The following is a 19,407-nucleotide window of genomic DNA, read 5'->3' on the forward strand; positions in this document are numbered from 1 at the left end:
TGTCTTCTGATTTTAACAATTATTGTTCTCTTGAGTGCTTGAGGTTATATATAGAAGAGAGCTGCAAAGAAATATATATAATACCCAGTCCAGTTAGCCTTGTTCAGTACATTAATTACTTCCCTGAGCGCACTCTCCACTCACAGTCCTCCTGGGAGTCCAGCTGGCCAGTCATGGGACAGTTGCGGGGGGGGGGGGGGCAGTGATGGAAAACTCCAAACATGGGCTCACATATGCAATAGGGAAAAGGATGAATGCAATGGACAAATGGATGCCTCCCTAATTTTCATCTGAATGACACAAAATTATTTAAATGACTTCAAATCTGAAACAATCTGAACTGCAGTCCAAGCCTTTCACACATTTCAGCAGCCCAGTTATTTCGTTGGAAACTCAGCTCCATTGAGATCATTTGCTTCCGTCAAGCATAAATGCAGCAGCCTGGGTGGGAAGTAATAAGATTCCAAGCTTCTGATGAACCTGTGTATTCAGTAATTATTGTTAAATTATCAGTATGTCAAATAGGTATGTTAGTTGATGGATGTGCATTTCTCTTAAGTAATCTCAAGCACAGGATGACATTGTATAAATGTATGCTTGAAATACAATGCATTTTCTTTCTCAGAGCATGTGAAAGTTAATACTATTTAGTATATTTCAAATCACATTTGCTTGTTTTTACATCAGTGGTGTTCAAGAACTGTTTTTTTTATCTGTTCTAGAAATAACTTTTAGAAAAACAGTCCTAGCCAGCAGTTTCTCATCAAGTAGTTCGACTCCTACAAGCCATACAGTTACTCAAAGATGCTCTGAAACACCCGGCCTGGGAAGCAGAAATCAGGTAATGGCTCATTTTCTGAGATAGTTTTTGTCATAAACCAGCAAAGTCTGTAGCCCACTCAAACCTGAATGCCATGTCTGAGAAAAGTGGAGTAAGATTTCAGCAAGATGGCTGACTGGAAACATATTTCAAATAGCTGTCCATATGTTAGATAATCTTTCTGCTTTAGTGAATTTGTAATTGTGTGTGTGTGTGTGTGTGAGAGAGAGAGAGAGAGAGAGACAGAGACAGAGACAGAGACAGAGACAGAGACAGACAGACAGACAGACAGACAGATGCAAAAAATGATATGAGGAAACTATACCATGGCTACTTTAAAAAAGCAAACATTTTTTTCTTTTCCTGAGGTTTGCTTGTAAACTTCTGATACAAGGAAATCTGATGTATTCACTGAATGTCTTCTACCTATAGCAAGGGTGGGGAACTATATCTGCTTGGTGGGCCGGAACCTATCTTCTCTCAACTTCCCTCATAGGCACAGTTAAGTAGGTAGCCAATGCACCCAGTTGTCAGTATCCTGGCATCACAATGACTGCAGGTTCCTATGTGGATGATCAGCTAATCATCAGGACTTGCAAAGAGCTACCTGTTGATTTGCCATGTTGCACTAAAGAACAACAAAGCCTATACATGCCATTCTGCTTTAAAGGGGGAAAGCACCATTCAGAGCAATCACTAGCTACTCCAGATAGCCAAGTGATGCTTATTAAAGTCATTTTAAAGTTAAACAGGTTATCTAGGGTTGCCATATTTCAAGAAGTGAAAATCCGGACACAAACAAATTGACATTAAAAAAAAATAATGCCAAAGAACTTGACACATTCCCTTTTCGGTGGCGGGGGGACAACACAAAAAACCATTGAAATCCCAGTAATGTCTGGGATAATCAGAACGTATGGCAACCATATTATAGCCCACAGTTCAGCTAGTTATTGAGCCATATTAACCTTTTGAACTATGTTAAGGTTGTTATGTGACTAGGCCCACCTTTTACTAGATTATCGTGTCTCCTTTTGTATGTTTGTTTCTTCACTTTAATATTTTTTCCTGCTCTTAAAGCAGTCAATGATTCAGGCTTACAATCTTAAAAACACAAAAAGAAAAGTGATTGGAAGGGAGGAGCAAAGAGACCCCACTTCTTAGTTACAAAGTTCTTGTAAGTGTTCTTTCCAGCAAGCACTGGCAAAGCAAGATCCCTGCAGCTGCATGCAATGCATGGGGACCGACTGATCTTCCTCTTGTCCATTACTCTCTACTTGGGAGTCAGTAGGAGCAGCCTCCCAGCGGCCCTTAGTCCCCTGGCCGATGGCAAACGCAAGAATGTACTGCCCTTCAGTTGTGCAGTACCAGGGGCAAACTTGACAGATGCATCAGAGTGTGACTTATTTATTCTGATTCCCTTCTCTTTCAAGGTACCTGCTTCTCAGTTGGACTCTTCCAACAAATATGAAAATGCCCATCACATGTGGTGAGAGTGATGTTTCATTTTGATTTCCACTTCTACCTCTTGAACATTTGCATGCATTCAAAACTTGTAGCTGCTAGAGATCACTGTAAAGAGAGGAGAAATAAAGTTGTGAAGACTTAAGGGGGTTCATCTGCCTGGGAGCTCCCTGTACTTCCTGTTTAAAGCAGAAGTGTGAAACAGGAAGTACAGGAAGCAGCTCCACAAAATGCAGATGGGGCAAGTTGAGGTCAGGATGGACTCTGTACACACTCGAAATGGTTTGTAAGGACCAGCTGAATGAATGCATACCTGCATAAGTTCAGCAACCGTCTACTTTTATCTCAAATGCCATTGCCTCATTACATATAATAATAATTATCAATAATAATACATGTATTTTAAATATTTTAGTAATGAAGAGACACCAGAGTGAGACTTGGAAATAGGATGATTATTTTTGAACTTGGATTAATATAGTTTTCTATTTTTTAATAAAGCTTGGGCCATTCAAAAGAAGAACCTGATGCCTTGCCCGACTCTCTTAATACTGTCATCCTGCCTTTCACCTGTATGTCGTACACTGCCACAAATCAGGATTTTGTGCAACATCTCTCTGCTTTGATAGCAGATGCTGTGGAAAGTGCACCCTCTTTCTCAGTGGAAACTCAAAATACAGGGAACCTTTTGAGTGATTCCAGAGTTGCAGATACTGAAGATGGCTATTTTGAAATGGGGCTTCATGAAGGGGACAATGTATTTGAGTTCATCCCTACATCAGATATTGTGCAAATAGCTTCTGACAGCACAAAAACAGAGCCGGATGACATAGTCAAAGTTCTCTGGAGCTTTTGTATTCAGGTTCATAAAGGACTCAAGCAGTTTGCTTCCTGTTTGGTTTTGACCAATAGTGTGGTAGCTGTATTTGAAATCCCTCAAGATCCCAAAGGAAACTGCCAGAATATTCTTTCTGCCTTGAAATTAGCACTGTGCTTTCCATATTCTGACCTTACAGAATTTGGCTTTTTAATACCAGAAATATGTTTGACACTCAAGGTAAATAATGGCGATACCTGCTTGTTTGTTGTTTCGGACTCTCAGAATCTGCAAGATTTCTATTCCTGTTTACATATGTCTCGCTCTCAGAGCTGTACGCCTGCTTTAACAAGTTCTGTACTGTACTGTGGCAAAGCAAGTTTGCAAGAATTTGTCTACCAGCTTATGGGATTTTATCACATTTCATCTGAAAACACAGAGATAAAGGGTTGTTTCCCTGCCTACCTTTTCTGCCGTAATAAAGCTGATGCTCAGAAAGTCTTGTGTCAGCTAGAATCTGCCAGTGATGGCAAAACTTCCTCTAAACACGTTGGTTGTTCTGCACTTTATTCAACATTTCATAAATCTGCCGAAGAGGGCCACTGCATGTTCCATCCCTGTTGGATATTTCTAACACCCCAACACCTACACATCGTTCAAGTTGACTTTAATGTACTGCCAGGTAAATACATAGACTCTGAGAACGCAAGGAGCATATTCAAGCTGAGCAGGATTCCACTAGCTTCTGTTCTCTTGCACCCTGCCAGCCATTCTATTCAGCAAGAAGGTTCGTTTTCAGATGGCCATGTGCTTGAATTGCTCGTTGGCTACAGATTTGTCACAGCTGTATTTGTCCTACCTCATGAAAAATTCCGTTTTCTAAGAATCTACGGTCTTCTGAGGACACTTTTACAAGACATCAAAACTATAATTATTTTCAAAGCAGAATCTGTAAGAAACCCTCTCTGGGACTCCAAGAAACATGGCCAAACTGCAAGGTGAGGAAAACTGTTTTGAATGTCACTCATCGCAGCGTGGCTATAATACTAGCCATCTCCAAAAATTTAGCCATATATGTGTGTTTAAAATTGCAGTATGGGAGGATGGGAACAAACCTGTAGGCCCCAGCTTTCTGGCATATTTTTGTTTTTCAGCTGCATCCCCTTCTGCATGCCAGGGTCTGGACTTCTGCTGCTCTTCTACTACTCGTGCAGGTTCTCTGTATGATTTAGACTCCTGGAAGATGAAGCTTCTATCTAAATCACACAGGGAGCCTACTCTGGTATGGCAGGCTCCCCAGTTCAGAACTTAGCCCTAAAATGCATAGCGGGCTGCAGAGCTAATTGACAGAAATGTGATGGAGGGGACTGGGCCAACAAGTTGGTCACCTTCCTCCCTGTTGTGTCATTGTAATCACATACTGAAAAAGAGCTAGTGAGAACTTCTTGTCTGTGAAGAAGGCTTGCCGTGAACTGAGCAATGAGTATTCTATAAATTGCCAGTTTGATGACCTCTCTCTCTTGTGGTTTACAAAATGCTGCACAATATTACAGAGGAGGTGTACATCTTGGGAAGAGTTCAATAAGTAAAACAGTTAAGATGCGCCAGGGTGTTAAAACTGCACAATTAATGTATGGTCAGTCGTATAAAAGTGCAGGAGGCAAAGGGATGGGTTTAAGGGTAAGCTTGTGATTTGTTTAGTCTTTAAGCAACTGCATCACACTGTTGGCTCCTGTTCAGCTGTGATCAACTAAGACACCTAGGACCCTTTAACATAAACTTTTCAGCTTGGATTAAGGGTCATGATCCTGAGATCTAGATAGGAAGTATTTTAAGCAGAGGCGGGACAGTCGTCTTTCAGTGAGTCTGTAGTTGCATCCTGCACTAAGCAGGAAATTGGACTAGTTGACCACCAAGGTTCCTTTCAAATCTGAGTCTGTAAGTTTGAATGAAATTGTGTTTCATTCATTTGTGTTTGCCTCTGACAGTGTATATTCATCTCTCTTTGTTCCCAGCTTATGCAAGCCACATTTGCCATTCTCATCTTTGTATCCATCTGAATTTCTGGTGCAGAAAATTACTGAAGAGAACCAAATACCTGTGCACCTTCCAGTCTCTTCATCTCTTCAGTATGTGGCTGGGCTAAAGGGAAAATCCATTATGGAATTTTTCCACAGCAGCATTGCTGAGGTATTGTACAATACACAGGGAAGGGACATTCCTGATGGTAGAGGTTACAGAAGTCTAGGCATGTTATTCTGCTGCAAAAAAGCTAAATTGTCCTCTAGCACCTTGAAAACTAACTGGTTTATGGTGGCATGAATTTTCATGCGCAATATATGTTCAAGATACATTTTGTCTTACATAATAGTTTTTTCTGTGGAGGGAGAAAATGATAATAGAAATAGGGCTGATGACTTCTGATTTTACTATCATTAATATTATAATGTCATATGGCAATAGATGGGATTTTGTATTGCTCTAAAATCAAATAGACCAGACAACAGCAAGGACAATAAATTTATCATATTTACAAGTTGCATTTTAAAGAACGTAACTCCCACAACTCTCAACAGTTGTGAATATTCTGTTGTTGTTGATGATGATGATGATGGTGATGATTTGACCATTTGGGTTCACTCATCACAGCAGCATCAAAATTGTTATTCCACTTCCACCAATAGTGAGAGCTAAACTTTGGTACAGTATATGTATTAACTAATGGGCATTTAAAAGTCTGAAAATGGGAACACTCTTAGGTCCAATGGTAAAAACTCTGGATGTTAAAGAGTATTTCATAATACTGATGGATGCAAACCAAAACCACAAACAGTAGGAAAATGTGGATCCACGGGAATTCTTGCTCCACATGTTTAATCATTCCTCAGTATGTTATATCAATAGGGGAGATTTCCAGTGGCAAACAGGCATTCCAACTCTATGATTGCATGAATTTCTTCCCGAACTGAAGCTATACTCTCCAGCAATTGAATATGAACATTTAGTAAAGTGGGTTAGAAAGGACTCGCATTTTATAACTATTGACAATGAAACTGCATCCAGACACTTAAAATAGTTGATTAATTGCGTTGTCAATATTTTAGGTGGAAAACGAAGAGCTGAGGCATCTCATGTGGTCATCTGTTCTGTTTTATAAAGCTCCTGATATGGAAGCAACAGCTTGTGTTCTGCTCTCAACTAAAGCTATTTACTTCTTGTTAGACGATTCCGTGAGTCATTCTAACGAACGCCACTTCGGTAAGGCAGAATATATAATCCCTGGCTTCTAATAATGTTTTCAAGGAGAAGTGATTTTAGATTGGAGCAACTTCCATATTCTTGACATTCATTGTATGATGAACCATTTTGACTAATGAATTAGAATGGGTGGTATCCTTTGGAAGGATCCCGCTCCCCCAGAATAAGCTCTGTGTGTGCCATGATTTTCTACGAGTGCAAAAAAATGGCATTGGGGTTAGAAGATACAAAAAGGAGATTCATTACCTTTTTTCAATGTTGAATAATTATTTAAGGCCACTCTTGGAACAGAACTGCATGCCATGAGGCAAGGAGGTTTGGGAACACTGTGTTTTTCTTGTAATTCTAATGCGGGGGGGGGGGTAAGGAGGCATTTGCAAAAGAGAACTGGCAGGTGGAAATATAGTTCTTAAGTTTGCTGAGCTGTGAATTCTCCCCATAACCCTTCCCACAAGACTGTATTCAGCTATCTCCCCACCACCACCACCACCAGCAGCTAGCTGCAAGGGCAAAATATAATTGGGGAGTGGTCTACAGAGGAGAGCAGGGAGGTTGCTGCTTGTTTATTTTCCTTTACAAATGCTATTACAGTGGTACCTCGGGTTAAGTACTTAATTCTGGAGGTCTGTTCTTAACCTGAAACTGTTCTTAACCTGAAGCACCACTTTAGCTAATGGGGCCTCCAGCTGCCGCCGCGCCGCTGCTGTGCGATTTCTGTTCTCATCCTGAAGCAAAGTTCTTAACCCGAGGTACTATTTCTGGGTTAGCAGAGTATGTAACCTGAAGCGTCTGTAACCTGAGGTACCACTGTACTCCTATTACCTCAGCAAACATGGGTAGGGAACCCATTTTTGCTAGGGCAGTACAAAGTTCCACCTTTAGTAGGGGGTTAGTTCTATTTTTTCTTAAAAAAAAAAAAAAAAGTTGCACTGACTAGTGAACCTTCTCTTCTGAGATCTTAAAACGACCTTCACATTTCTTCTCATAAAATTACCAAACTTCTTAAATACTATCCAATAATCAATTTAACAGATTTTTGGAGCAATGGACAATTGGACTATGAATTCAGTTCTTTCCATCTGTCTTACTGCTTGGTCCTAAAATTAAATGATCTCCACTCAGTGAACATTGGACTTTTTGATCAGTATTTTCGACTTGCTGGTAAGTAAATTTATTTTCCATTTCCCTTTCTCTCTTCTCCTTCTGTTCCCCTCCCACCATCAAACTCATAAGTTCCTGAAAAGTACTAGTGCACTGATAGTGCCTGTAAGTCCAGTTTATCATAACCATTCAGTCTTGCACACTGTAGTTCCAGTTTATCATAACCATTTGGTCTTATATACTCAGTTAATGATATTTATCTATAGCCTGCCTGGCGTTAGTTTAGCATTGGCATAGCTAAAGTTCTGCACATTTTCAAACACTGGTGCATCTTACTGAAAATGTCTAGTTTTAGTAGAGACATCTTGCCGGTAAAAGTATGATTTTCAAAGAATTGTTGCCGTATTGCCTGTACAGTGGGGCAGTGCTCATCAGAGGTTTGGTATTGAGTGTTTAGGAAGGAAACAGACAAACCCTGCTAATAAAAACCTAAGATTTGGCCCAGTGGACATATAGCCTCTGTTAAACAGAAAGAAAGAAAGAAACCTACACAAAATGTTGCAAAATTGTAATAGCACTTGAAGCACATTTGATTCTGTCTTGTTTTCAGGGCGTTCAGCTGAACATATATTAACTTGTCTAACCAGAGACAGTTACAGCACTCATGCTTTTATTCAACACCTTATGGCAGTGCTCTCACTACTGGCAAGGACACCATCCCCAGAGCCAGTGGACAAAGACTTCTACTCTGAATTTGGAAAGAAAAATACAGGTAAATTTTTATGGAAACGTTTTACTTAATAGGACCTATAAATATATTTTGCCATACTGTTCTAGAGTATGCAATATACATTAGATGTGTTAAGATCCTTCTTTTTAAGGAAAATGCAGTGCGTTTAGCACATTATTTGGCCAATAATGGAAATTGTAATTTGAGACCAAGGAGGAGACCACCCTTTATCAGTAAATGTCATCTATCTTTATTAAAAATGTATGTAAAAGGAGGCAAACACCTGCAGCTTTTGTTAGAATTTTAGGCTCAGGCTTCAATCCATTCACAGTTACTAGGGAGTAAGTCCCTTTGAACTCAGTGGTGCTGGTTTCCAAGTATACACATATAGGCTGTAGTCCTGAATATGAAGCGTGGCAAATGTGGAACAATTCCCACAGACAGGCCCATTCTAAGCTTTCAATCTTCTGTGAAGCCATTACATTTGGTAGCTAGTGTATTCTGACATGTCTAGGCAGGTTCACTTCAGGCCCGCTTTTCCTTACCTAGAGAGATCTGGCAGCTTGTACTTTCCCAAGTTCTTGCATGCAGTTGTACCCTTCCTTTTCCTGAGAGTAGCCTGAGTGCAGTGGCCTTGGAGAAGAAAGAGCTGTTGGATGCTCCTCAGTAAGTATGGGGTGACTTCAGATTGACACAAATCGTTTAGCCAGGGGATTGAACTCTTGGCATGCCTACTTTGACAAAGCTTTCCTTCTTTTCGCAATACAGTTTTAATCTGTCCCTAATTTGACTTGGAAATCCAGACAATTGCAGCATGAAAATCTGAATTTTGAAAATCCAGTGTGAATAGTATTCAAACTATTTAGCTCTTCACTGTAAAATCCGGTTCAGAACTCAACCTCCTGCCACATCTTAAGCCATTTGTCCTGTTGGTTACATCATCCCTGTCTTATAGTAAATCAGAATTCAGCTGGGAATCCTTTGGGCAATGCAGTCAGTGACGCTGAAATCAGTATGGAAGTTCAGCCTAAACAGATGTATTCATTAAGCACTGATTGTCAATCTTTTCCTTTACCTGAATGAAAATAGAGTTAAAAAGAACAGATACGGGTGTGTTAATGTTAAACTACAAAAGGGCATTCCACCCATCAGTACATCATGTACATAAAATTACCTCTAATGTGAGTCACTGAGAGAATGGGGGGGGGGGGGGGTTTAGCAAAATATAAGCTCATGGTGAAGAACATTTCTAGCAATCCTGTTCTAAGGATTTAGGAAAATAAATTGTGATTGGGTAGAGTCTGGCGGGTTAGAAAAGGGAAGATGCAAAAGCAGATGGAAATGAATAGCCTTAATTGTCTGAGTTTTCTTTTTCTTTTTGCTGATCTAAACACTGTACCCATTTAGATTTTCCTCTTTCTCCGTCCCTGCCATGCAAAAAGCCCAACTTATTACATATACAAAATTAACAGGATGGAAGGATTCCAGTCTTCTGACGCAGTACTTTTCTATGTGCAAGAAGCTTTCCCCCACCTGCTGGCTGAAGTAGTACAATCCCGTGACTCCTGCACCATGTGATTTCTTTGCATGTGTAGAGAGGGTATGAATAGTGTTTCTGGCAATGCTAAACAAGTATAGAACTTAACTGAAAAGCACAAAAAATACTGGGGTAGAGGGGAGCATCTGGGATTATGCTGACAACTGTATTTTTAGCACTCTTCCGCACCCCCTCCTGAGTAAATTCCAAGAATGAAAGAGGAAGTTGAAAAGTTAGGCCAACAAAAATGTTTACCATCAGCAGTTAACTTCTTTTAAAAAGTGTTATATATAATTTATTGATACTTAGCATGAGCTTAGTTTGTCTGACTAGGCCTGGGAAAATTGTAAATCAGATCCCCACTCAGCCATGAAGCTCACACTGGGTGGCCTTCGACCAGTTGCTACCTTTCAGTCTGACCTCACAGACTTGCTGTGAGGGTACAGTGAGCAAGGGAATAACCATGTATACTACCCTAAGCATCTTGGAGAAAGGGGCAGGGACTAAACTGCAATCTTAAAAGGCATGTAATTTAGTATGTTCAAAGTGCTTCCCATACATTATTTCAATGTTCCTTAAAATAGTACTGGCCTGCTTGATGTGATTACCATCATATTACATGTGGGGGACTGAGGCTGAGAGGGAATGACTTGCCTAAGACATCTAATGAATGCATGGCAGAGGTGAGATTTGAATCAGTGACTTCTAGTTCACTGGTGCCTATTTTAATATTTACCAGAGTATCCACATCACTCCAAGTTTCAGTTTGAAAGCCTGTTGTTAATATTACAGATAAAAACATTCTGTGTGACTTTTAGCCTAACTTTTTAGTTGCTTCCTTGGTAGAATTATTTTAATAAGTGCAGACTATAAATTGTGTATTTCTGCTTACAGGGAAAATGGAGAATTATGAACTGATTCATTCTAGTAGAGTGAAGTTCATATATCCCAATGAAGAAGAAATTGGGGACCTTGCCTTTCTAGTAGCAGAGAAGATGAACTGTGTGATTAACTTCCAGTCTCTGAATATACTTCTCTATGTGCTAGCGTTTCAAGTGAATGCTACAGAAGGGACTGCTCAATCCAACAGCTCACTTCAACCTAAAACGCTGATCTTAACCAGCTCGGATATGTTTCTTTTCAATGAGGATTACATCAGTTATCCACTTCCTGAATTTGCTAAAGAACCGCCAAAGAAAGACAAGTATCAACTTGCAGATGGAAGAAGGATCCGGGATTTAGACAGAGTGCTCATGGGATATCAGACGTATCCGCAGGCGCTCACGTTTGTTTTTGATGACATTCAGAATCAAGATCTCATGCAGAACCTGACCCTTGATCACTTTGACAATGTTCTCAGTTTTCCTAAAGGGCAGGTCACCCAGGAAGGCAGCAGCAGTCGAGAGGTCCTGTGGTGTGTCTTTATCCCAAGTCCAGAAAGCCGCGAGAAACTAATATCTCTCCTTGCTAGGCAGTGGGAGATCTTATGTGGTCGAGAGCTACCTTTGGAGCTCACTGGGTAGTTTTATTTTTTTCAAATATTTTAGTTACTGCAGAGCTGATAGAGGTCAGGCCGAAGACTATGATGACTTAAAGCACAGCATTGATTGAATTAAGCAGGGATTGGCACTCTCTTCACAGAAACATATTACATTGAAGTTTCCTGTGTGTTGCTGTTATAATTCCTTGTGCAGTGAAGAGGTTTTAATAGTACAACCAATCTGCTAAAACATTAAAACTGGAATTTTCTAAACTATATTTTTATGTAACAGTACACATTCAGATTCCTTATTAAGCATCCCAGGCAACTGTATGGAACAAAAGGAGTCAATACTTGGCATACTTTCATTAGGACTGTTATGTTTCCACTGTGGTTTTTGTACATATATATCAGTCTTGCTATTCTATACAAGATATGTAAATAATGGTAACTAAAAATGCTTGAGCTATGTCAAAGTGCAATGTTCTTTGTTCAAGATGTATTTTATTGCCTATGCTGCTAACAATTATTTAATAATCCTTATAATTTTTACATTTCATTCTTTTATGATGTGTCAAATTTAATTTTGTTTGCTAATCATGAACATGATGGAAGAATTCACCTATAACTGAAAGTTACTGTTACATCCGATGGACACTTTTAAACAGTTGAGAAAAGTTATCAATTTCAGTTCACTAATGCAGACAAAGGTTGGCCAGGATTGACAATAATTGCCCTGTTGCCAACAAATCAAAGGATACTTGTCATTCAGAGCACTGTGTTTTTCTGTTGCCAAGTTTCTCAATACAAATAAACCAAAATTTGTGTTTCTGACTTTCCATGATTTTGCTCACAGTGCAGGTCAGTTGTGCATTTATCTTTCTAATGAGCCTTTAGCCCTGTGTAGGAAGCCTCAAAGGCAAAGGAAATTTTCTGAAGAGACCATCATAGCAAATAATCCAAGTCATGGGCAGTTCCTTCCAGGGGAAGCTTTCATAAAAGGGACTGAGCCTATATGATTATTTTGTCTATGTGGCATACTCAATAAAAACCCATTGCAAAATGCTTGGACTTCACCAATTTGCATTCTTTCAAGATCAGAATGATTCCTTTGGTATCCACTTTTCTCTTGCATAATCTGGCAGATATACTAATTATGCCAAACATTATTAGGAGCATATTTCATAATGGGAAATAAAAGAAGGGAAATATTCCCTCAAGTGAAATGATAGTTCTGTATACAGTGGTACCTCGGGTTAAGAACTTAATTTGTTCTGGAGGTCCGTTCTTTACCTGAAACTGTTCTTAACCTAAAGCACCACTTTAGCTAATGGGGCCTCGCGCTGCTGCCACACGATTTCTGTTCTCATCCTGAACCAAGGTACCTTAACCCGAGGTACTATTTCTGAGTTAGCGGAGTCTGTAACCTGAAGCATCTGTAACCCAAGGTACCACTGTAGTTGAAATGGGCAACATTAGGGACAACTAACTGCTTAAGTGTTCATTAAGCTCTCTTTTATTTTGTGTGGAAAGGAATGTAGAACTTTTCCAAAAGTAGATATTGAAATGATGCTTACAAAAAGAATGGTTGATACCCTGTTGTAGCGACCTTGCACAATGGCCATTCCACTACCATCATTCTTAGGATAGTGCAACAGCTAAATACAAGTGTCTTGCAATTCTGAACGGTTGTGCAACACATGGCACAACTGCTGTTATGATTATACTCTGATAATTAAGCTTGCACACTACCACGTGTGCAATGTCAGTTCTCTAAAAGTTCTTGTGCTAACATCATTTTGGATCTCCCATGATATATTTAAATAGAATTTGGGAATGGGGGGAACTCTTCCACTCTAGATAGCAGGAAACTGGCCAATTGTTTCTAGCACACTTGAATTCTAGGGGATGAAGTATTTCTAGCTCAGATGCAAGTTATCATAGAATTCCTTCTTTTATATACCATGATCACAAATCTCCAGATGAGGTTAGCAGCTCTTCGGCCCACAAAGAATAGAATGATTTCCACGACAGAATTAAACATCTTTAGTTCCACAAGTGCAGCCTTTGGGTGGCCCTGAATGAGTTTACTGGAACTTGGGAACAATGGAGTACAGGGTATCAGTGAATACTGTCCATGTTATGCCAAGCCACTTGCCAGTACTGTATAGTGTTAGTACTTTCAGTGCTTTTCAACTACTTGAAAGGATCACTTCTCCCTACAACACTTGGTAATAAGTTAAAAGAATGGAGAGCTGGACTTGTCTCTCAAGCACAAATCATACCCTTTTAGAGGTTTGCTGTCCTAGATGAGTTCTGACTCTACTGGCTCAAGAGCTCAAAGTCACATGCAGTTGTTCACACAATAACCTTCCTCACAAGGTTCTGTTTTTCACTAATGAAGCTGAGCTATAATTTAGTTGGTTTATTCTTAATTATATCCTTTTCTCTCTCCCTGCCTCAGATAACTTATGCAGTCAGACTATTATGAACTGAATAGAAATGTTTCCTCAAATTTAAAATACGGGATTTTAACAATTTTTCTCAGCTGACCTTAGGAATTTGTAGACCTCAGAAAATCACACAGGATAATGTACATTTTATGGTATACCTTAAGTCTTGGCAGTCTTTAATTTTTGTCAAGACTATATAAACACAAGGTTTCAATTGCAGGAAACTGCCAAAGCTAATTGGAGATTGCAAATGCTTCACAAAATAATGGTTTTCTAGCCCAGCACTTTCTCCAAGTACTTGAAAAATGAAACTGCTTTTGTGTATGAAGGAGGGAGAGGACCAAGATCCAACAACTACACACACACAGGGAGAGGGGGATAAACAATGCCTGAAGCCAGAGCTTTGCTTTCTGTTTCTACACCACCACTGCTGAAGAGAAAAGCCACTAACATTGAACCAACGGCTTGTCTTGGGCTGTGGAAATACTGTGGTGGTGGCAGTATCAAACAACATTCCAGCTATGTGTGCAAAGTTGACTCTCTCCTCTGTTGCGTTTCCTGCATATCTCAATCCATTCCTGTCAACCCCCTGCTCTGCTGTGCAAAGAATGACAAGATACTGCCATTTGTCATAAATATTAAAGGACATTATTTAAATTCAGGGATCACACTAGAAGATTCACTACAACAAATATGGCTTTATCGGTTGACATACTGCCCTATGCAAGTTTGTGTATATGTGAAACTGGGGTGGGAATGTGTGGTCCAGATGTTATCTCCTTCCTTCTATCAGCCCCATCCAGCATGGTCAGGGATGATGAAAGTTGCGGAGGGCCATAGGTTTCCATCCATGCTGTTGAATTGCATTAAGTATTAAATAGGCTGTTGAAGTGAATATACTAACATATAAAATGAAGGCTGAAATCTAAAGCAGTGGCAAGGAACTTGTGACCTCTCAGATGTTGGTTTTCCAACTCTGGTCATCTCTGACCATTGACCATGCTGGTTGGGGTTGATGGGAGTTGGACTCCATTATCTGGAGGGCCACAGGTATACAACTAATGATCTAACACTAATGGTCCCAGAGCATGGTTGAAATGTACATGATGATGCTTGGAAACTAGTCCAAGTCTGGTCAGTGCCCAAATGGTAGATCTTTCGAGAACTCTAGGCATGTACCATACCTAGAGATCCATGCTGGACAAAAGGTGGGGAACCAATTAAATACATTTAAAAAACCTATTTGCTTTTCTTTTGTAGACTCCCAGTATTCCATAAACTACTTCTAAAAGTCATTCACAGAGGAACTACTGTTCAGTTAACACATCTGTAGCCCCCTTGGGTGTTCAGAACTAGCTGTGAGGCTTTTTGGACCCTGGTCATTATGTTCATGAGGTGTACATTCTAACTGTATAATTTAATAACATAATCCAGCCATTTTGCTTTGTAATTGTTCTCTCCAATGTTATAATTGTGATGGGATATGAATATTCTATGTAGAAATCAACTAAAAAGAGGTTCAGATATATTAGGGAAGTTGAATGTGGGGGGAGCCTGTATGTGTGGTGTCTTTGGCAGCAAGGTCCATTTCAAAATTGGCCCAAGATAACATATATTTTATCACTCCATATATTTGGGGAAAACACTATAGGGATTAATCTTGCTGTCACTAACATGTCTAAGAAATAGTTGAGGCATTTTAGAGAGAAACTATCTTAATAAGAGTTTTGTGAAGATGATCCCACACATTTTTAAAATACCCCCCCCCAATATTTCTCAAATATGGCATGTAGTTTCTTTATTTTTTGAACAGTGGAAGCCTATTAAATGGCAGTAAAAACACAAAAACCCTGAAACAATTTGATCATACTATATTAATTTCCCATCTGAATCAAGATCCAATCTAGTTCAGCCTTCAGCTTTACTTCACAAGAATATGATTAGCATACTCCTTTCCATACCGCTGAAAACGAAGGATTTCCTTCCTTCTGTTTTGAACTGATATGTGAGAGGAAATACATAGACGTTTCTGTTTTGAGCAAACTTTTTCCCCCTCAGGATCATTTTTGCACCTCTGCTTTCTCCCCACTTTAAAATATCTGCTGACTGACAATTCATGCTCAGTCAAAGCAATGCTGCTTTTGTATACTTTGGAATAAGAGACTCGCAGCATGCAAAAGCTTTTTCTCTGTTTACGTTTAACTTCTGGTTTTCTTGGATCTGAGTCTTAGTAGGCGGTGTTATCTTGAAGAAACAGCATCTTCCACATCTCCCTTTAAGCACTGGGGTCTTTTCAATCGAGGCATGGCCATGAAAACTTCTGGCTTCTTCTTTTTATTCTATGCAGCATGCTTGATTTCTACAGCTGAAGAGAAAAGCCAGCAGGTAAGTTTGCTGCTGCAGCAGCCTTGGGTATTAGAAGGTGCTATTATATAGGCACTTACGTACTTGGAAGCAAGCGCCGTTGAACTCCCTGGGATCAGCCTGCAGTGAAATAGACAACAGCATGCCTAGTATATTGCTGTGAAGTTTTATATTTGAAACCATTAAATCACCTCTGTAATAAGGCTTTGTGGCTGTGGCCAATTACTCAGTTTAAAAAGTGCCTGGCCCAGGTTAAGTTGGCTCTTAAAATAAGTTGGTTATTTTTAATTTGTATTAATCACAGCCACAGATAGAAACAGTCTTCTCTGTGACAGTGCTTGCTTTCTCACACAGGTGAGAATGCCTCTTCTAAGACGGTAAATGCTTTCCTTAAAAACTATATTAAATTTGCATGTGCACTTCTGACTATGTAATTTATTACAGCGTGATAGATGGTAGATTAAGATTTATTTAACTTGGTGTCAACTGCTTGAGTGTTTGTGTGTGTCTGCATTCTTGTGTATGAAAAAATAGTTTGATAAGTAGGGTTAGATCCAGACTAGCCATGAGCACGGTTAAGTTCATGGGATGCTCCCAGGGATGGAAGGGAGGAGAAGGCAATTTTTGCAGATTGCTCCCCATGCCTACCTGCAGCCTCCTAAAAGCTGCTCTAGATGGTTGAGGAGCTCTCTGTAACCATATGGGAGATGGCATGAATGGGGATTTGCAAGGGGAATTGATGGAAACTGTCTACACAAATGCACCTCGTCTTCTAGCAGGACCCTGTTAGGTCGGAGTCCCTTCCACAAACACGAGGAGCCCATCGATTCATGGAAGGGACTTCTGGATGCAATTGAGGGGCACATAGATATGAGTGAGAGACATATTCAGGAAGGCATTTGCCTCAGCACCGATAGTGGAGAGAAAAATAAATTGAGTACGTAGAACAAGAAGAATCAGAATTGATCATGATTTGGTCTTTTCTATAAATATGAAAAACTAATCAAGGACCTTTGCATGCTTATGTGTATGCAGAATAGACTTTAGCTTGTCCATTGTGAAGTGAAAACCTCATAAACTTCCATTTATTTTTTTCATATCACACACTTCTGGAAATTGATTTTATACATGCAACTCAAAATAAATCATAGCTCATTCAAAAAATTAAAAAGAATCACCACATGAGGTGGCTGATAATTATAACAAATCAATAGCTCCATCCTCTCTATATCCCTGAACAATAATCATCCCAAGAACTGAAGCTGCCGTGCTACGGATCAGCAAACGATGAGAGAAAGAGAAGGCCAGCCATTTCCAGTGAATCAAAAGAAGCGGCTTCCTCGTGTACACCAACATTTCAATCTGTGGGATTTTGTAAATAACAATATTCAGTCCTGAGACTTCTCTCGCAATCTGAATATTGGGTTTTAAGTTCATGAGGGTAGATAGGCACGTCATTGAATTTTGGTGAATATTGTGAAGAGGTATTGCCGTCCGTTTATATCAGCCAATGCTGAGGTATTACCTGAAGTTATGAATCAATGACATATCGTGTATTTCTGAAGTAGGCTACTGCCAGAATCAGAAAACTTAATAAGGTGAACAGTTTAGTCTCCCTGGCTGGTATGTGTATTTTGCTTAGGCGTACATACTTCCTTTGATTTCACTTGAATTGTACACTTGCACATATCTGCAGTGTATTGTACAAAAAAAAGAAAGAATATGAAGGTTTGCCTGGACTTTGCACTTGTTGAAAAGTGAGGTATAATATTCTGGCTGGTCACTGTAGGAAACAGATGGCTGAGCTAGATAGAAAACTGAACTGCTTGGTCATCACAAGTAAGATGGTTTGCATGTGCTAAAGGACTGCGTTCCTTAGCACAGTTACATTTTGTCACGAAGGAGAGCCCCTGGGAATAAGCTATATGGGCAAACATGTATGAGAGACCCCTGGCATGTTTTTCTTGAAAGAAGTACCGCCATGGGAGTGGGTAATCTGGACAGGAAAAACTGCTGGCACAGGTGGGTGGGTGTCTGAAAGTTTATGCAAGAGGTAACCTGAATTTTAAATGCCACTTTGCAGGGGTGGATAATTGAAATTGGAGAAACATCAGGCAGAGAAAAGGATAAATACCATCGTTCCATCTTCAGCAGATTTCTCTGCTCCACATCCCCCCCCCCAGTGTTTTAATTGTGCTGGAGCTGTGCTGCCTGCCCCTGGACAGCACATAGTTAGCTGCGGTGTAACTATCTGTCAGTGCAAACCTGTACATGCCACTCCAAAGTAGGCCCCATGAGCTCAATGGAACTACTGACACAAAAGTGATAACTGTATAGGATTGCAGACTGAATGAAAGCACCTGCATGCAGATAATCAGGGCCCCCTGCTATTGTCAGTGGACTTTTAATGATCTCAAGACAGAGATATAATAGCCGCTGCCTGATCACATTGACAAGCAAGCACCATATAAAGTGTCACAGTGCAGGGACAAGCAGTCTGTGTGTTCCACCACATTTTATTTTCTGTGAAATGTTGCAGAGATAGGTAAGTGTGCCTGCATCTGTCTAACTGCTTCTGTTCACGTGTGCAAAAAAAGGGAGGAAATTGTGCCTCATAAATGGTTCATTTGCATAGATTTTGTATGGCTCAATCAGCGTTGATCCTACAGGTCTATCAGTTGCCTCTTTTTCTAGACTGGGGATGAGAAATCTGAAAGAAAGTGCTTGAAAATCAGTTTCATCTAATGACTACCATATTGCAGTACTGTTATGCGCTTAAGAATAATGGTGAATGCTCTTCCCACTTTCCAGTTAAAGTCTAAGCGATGTGACCAGAAGTTTACATATACACGTGATACACCTTGTACCTCTTGTACTGTGGTTTCCAGACTGCCATGCCCAAAAAGGTGGACAAAACTGCTTGGAAAGGAAGGGCAGAAGAACTGCAGGTGAGGCCTTTGCTGCTGCTGCTGCTGCTTTTTTTTATTTTCAGGGTAACATGATGTCGAACCATTGCTTGCTGTTCCCCTGAAGCTTTTCTGCTCACTGACACAACATTTTTTTCCAAGCTCTAGTATGACAAAGAAGCATAATGCAAGGTTGGGCTATATGCAAATAGGAGGGGAATATTTGATGCTGACTGTCTGGGTTCATTAGGGGCAGGGGACAAATTTAGATGCTGCTCCAGTGGTGTTTTTGTGTGCACCCCTTGCTTTCTACTCTGCCAGACTGCTGTCATTGCTATTTCAGGTATACACTCAAGCTAGGCGAGACTACTCTTTTGCTCCCTGGTTGTGCTCAAATATGTAAGCAGGAATTTGAGGAGAAGCGCTGCTGTCCTGGTTTTTGGGGTCCTGCTTGCTACGGTAAGGCTTTAAATTAAG

The 19,407-nt window shown here is 40.0% G+C and overlaps 2 protein-coding genes across 2 annotated transcripts in view; both read left to right on the forward strand.

The window, feature by feature from the left end:
* Positions 1-12,272, forward strand: part of NISCH (nischarin) — a 33,746-nt gene extending 21,474 nt beyond the window's left edge. Inside the window, exons 14-21 of the mRNA XM_080995368.1 lie at positions 723-841; positions 2,254-2,309; positions 2,786-4,099; positions 5,117-5,291; positions 6,206-6,359; positions 7,392-7,520; positions 8,071-8,232; positions 10,622-12,272. Coding sequence (XP_080851494.1) covers positions 723-841; positions 2,254-2,309; positions 2,786-4,099; positions 5,117-5,291; positions 6,206-6,359; positions 7,392-7,520; positions 8,071-8,232; positions 10,622-11,250 — 2,738 coding nt within the window. The 3' untranslated portion in view covers positions 11,251-12,272. The remainder of the gene's footprint in view (positions 1-722; positions 842-2,253; positions 2,310-2,785; positions 4,100-5,116; positions 5,292-6,205; positions 6,360-7,391; positions 7,521-8,070; positions 8,233-10,621) is intronic.
* Positions 12,273-15,909: 3,637 nt separating this feature from the next.
* Positions 15,910-19,407, forward strand: part of STAB1 (stabilin 1) — a 93,952-nt gene continuing 90,454 nt past the window's right edge. The window contains exons 1-3 of the mRNA XM_080995349.1: positions 15,910-16,045; positions 18,836-18,972; positions 19,274-19,389. Coding sequence (XP_080851475.1) covers positions 15,965-16,045; positions 18,836-18,972; positions 19,274-19,389 — 334 coding nt within the window. The 5' untranslated portion in view covers positions 15,910-15,964. The remainder of the gene's footprint in view (positions 16,046-18,835; positions 18,973-19,273; positions 19,390-19,407) is intronic.

Source organism: Podarcis pityusensis (assembly GCF_964106645.2).
Source record: "Podarcis pityusensis genome assembly, chromosome: 2".
NCBI classification, from domain to species: Eukaryota; Metazoa; Chordata; class Lepidosauria; order Squamata; family Lacertidae; genus Podarcis; species Podarcis pityusensis.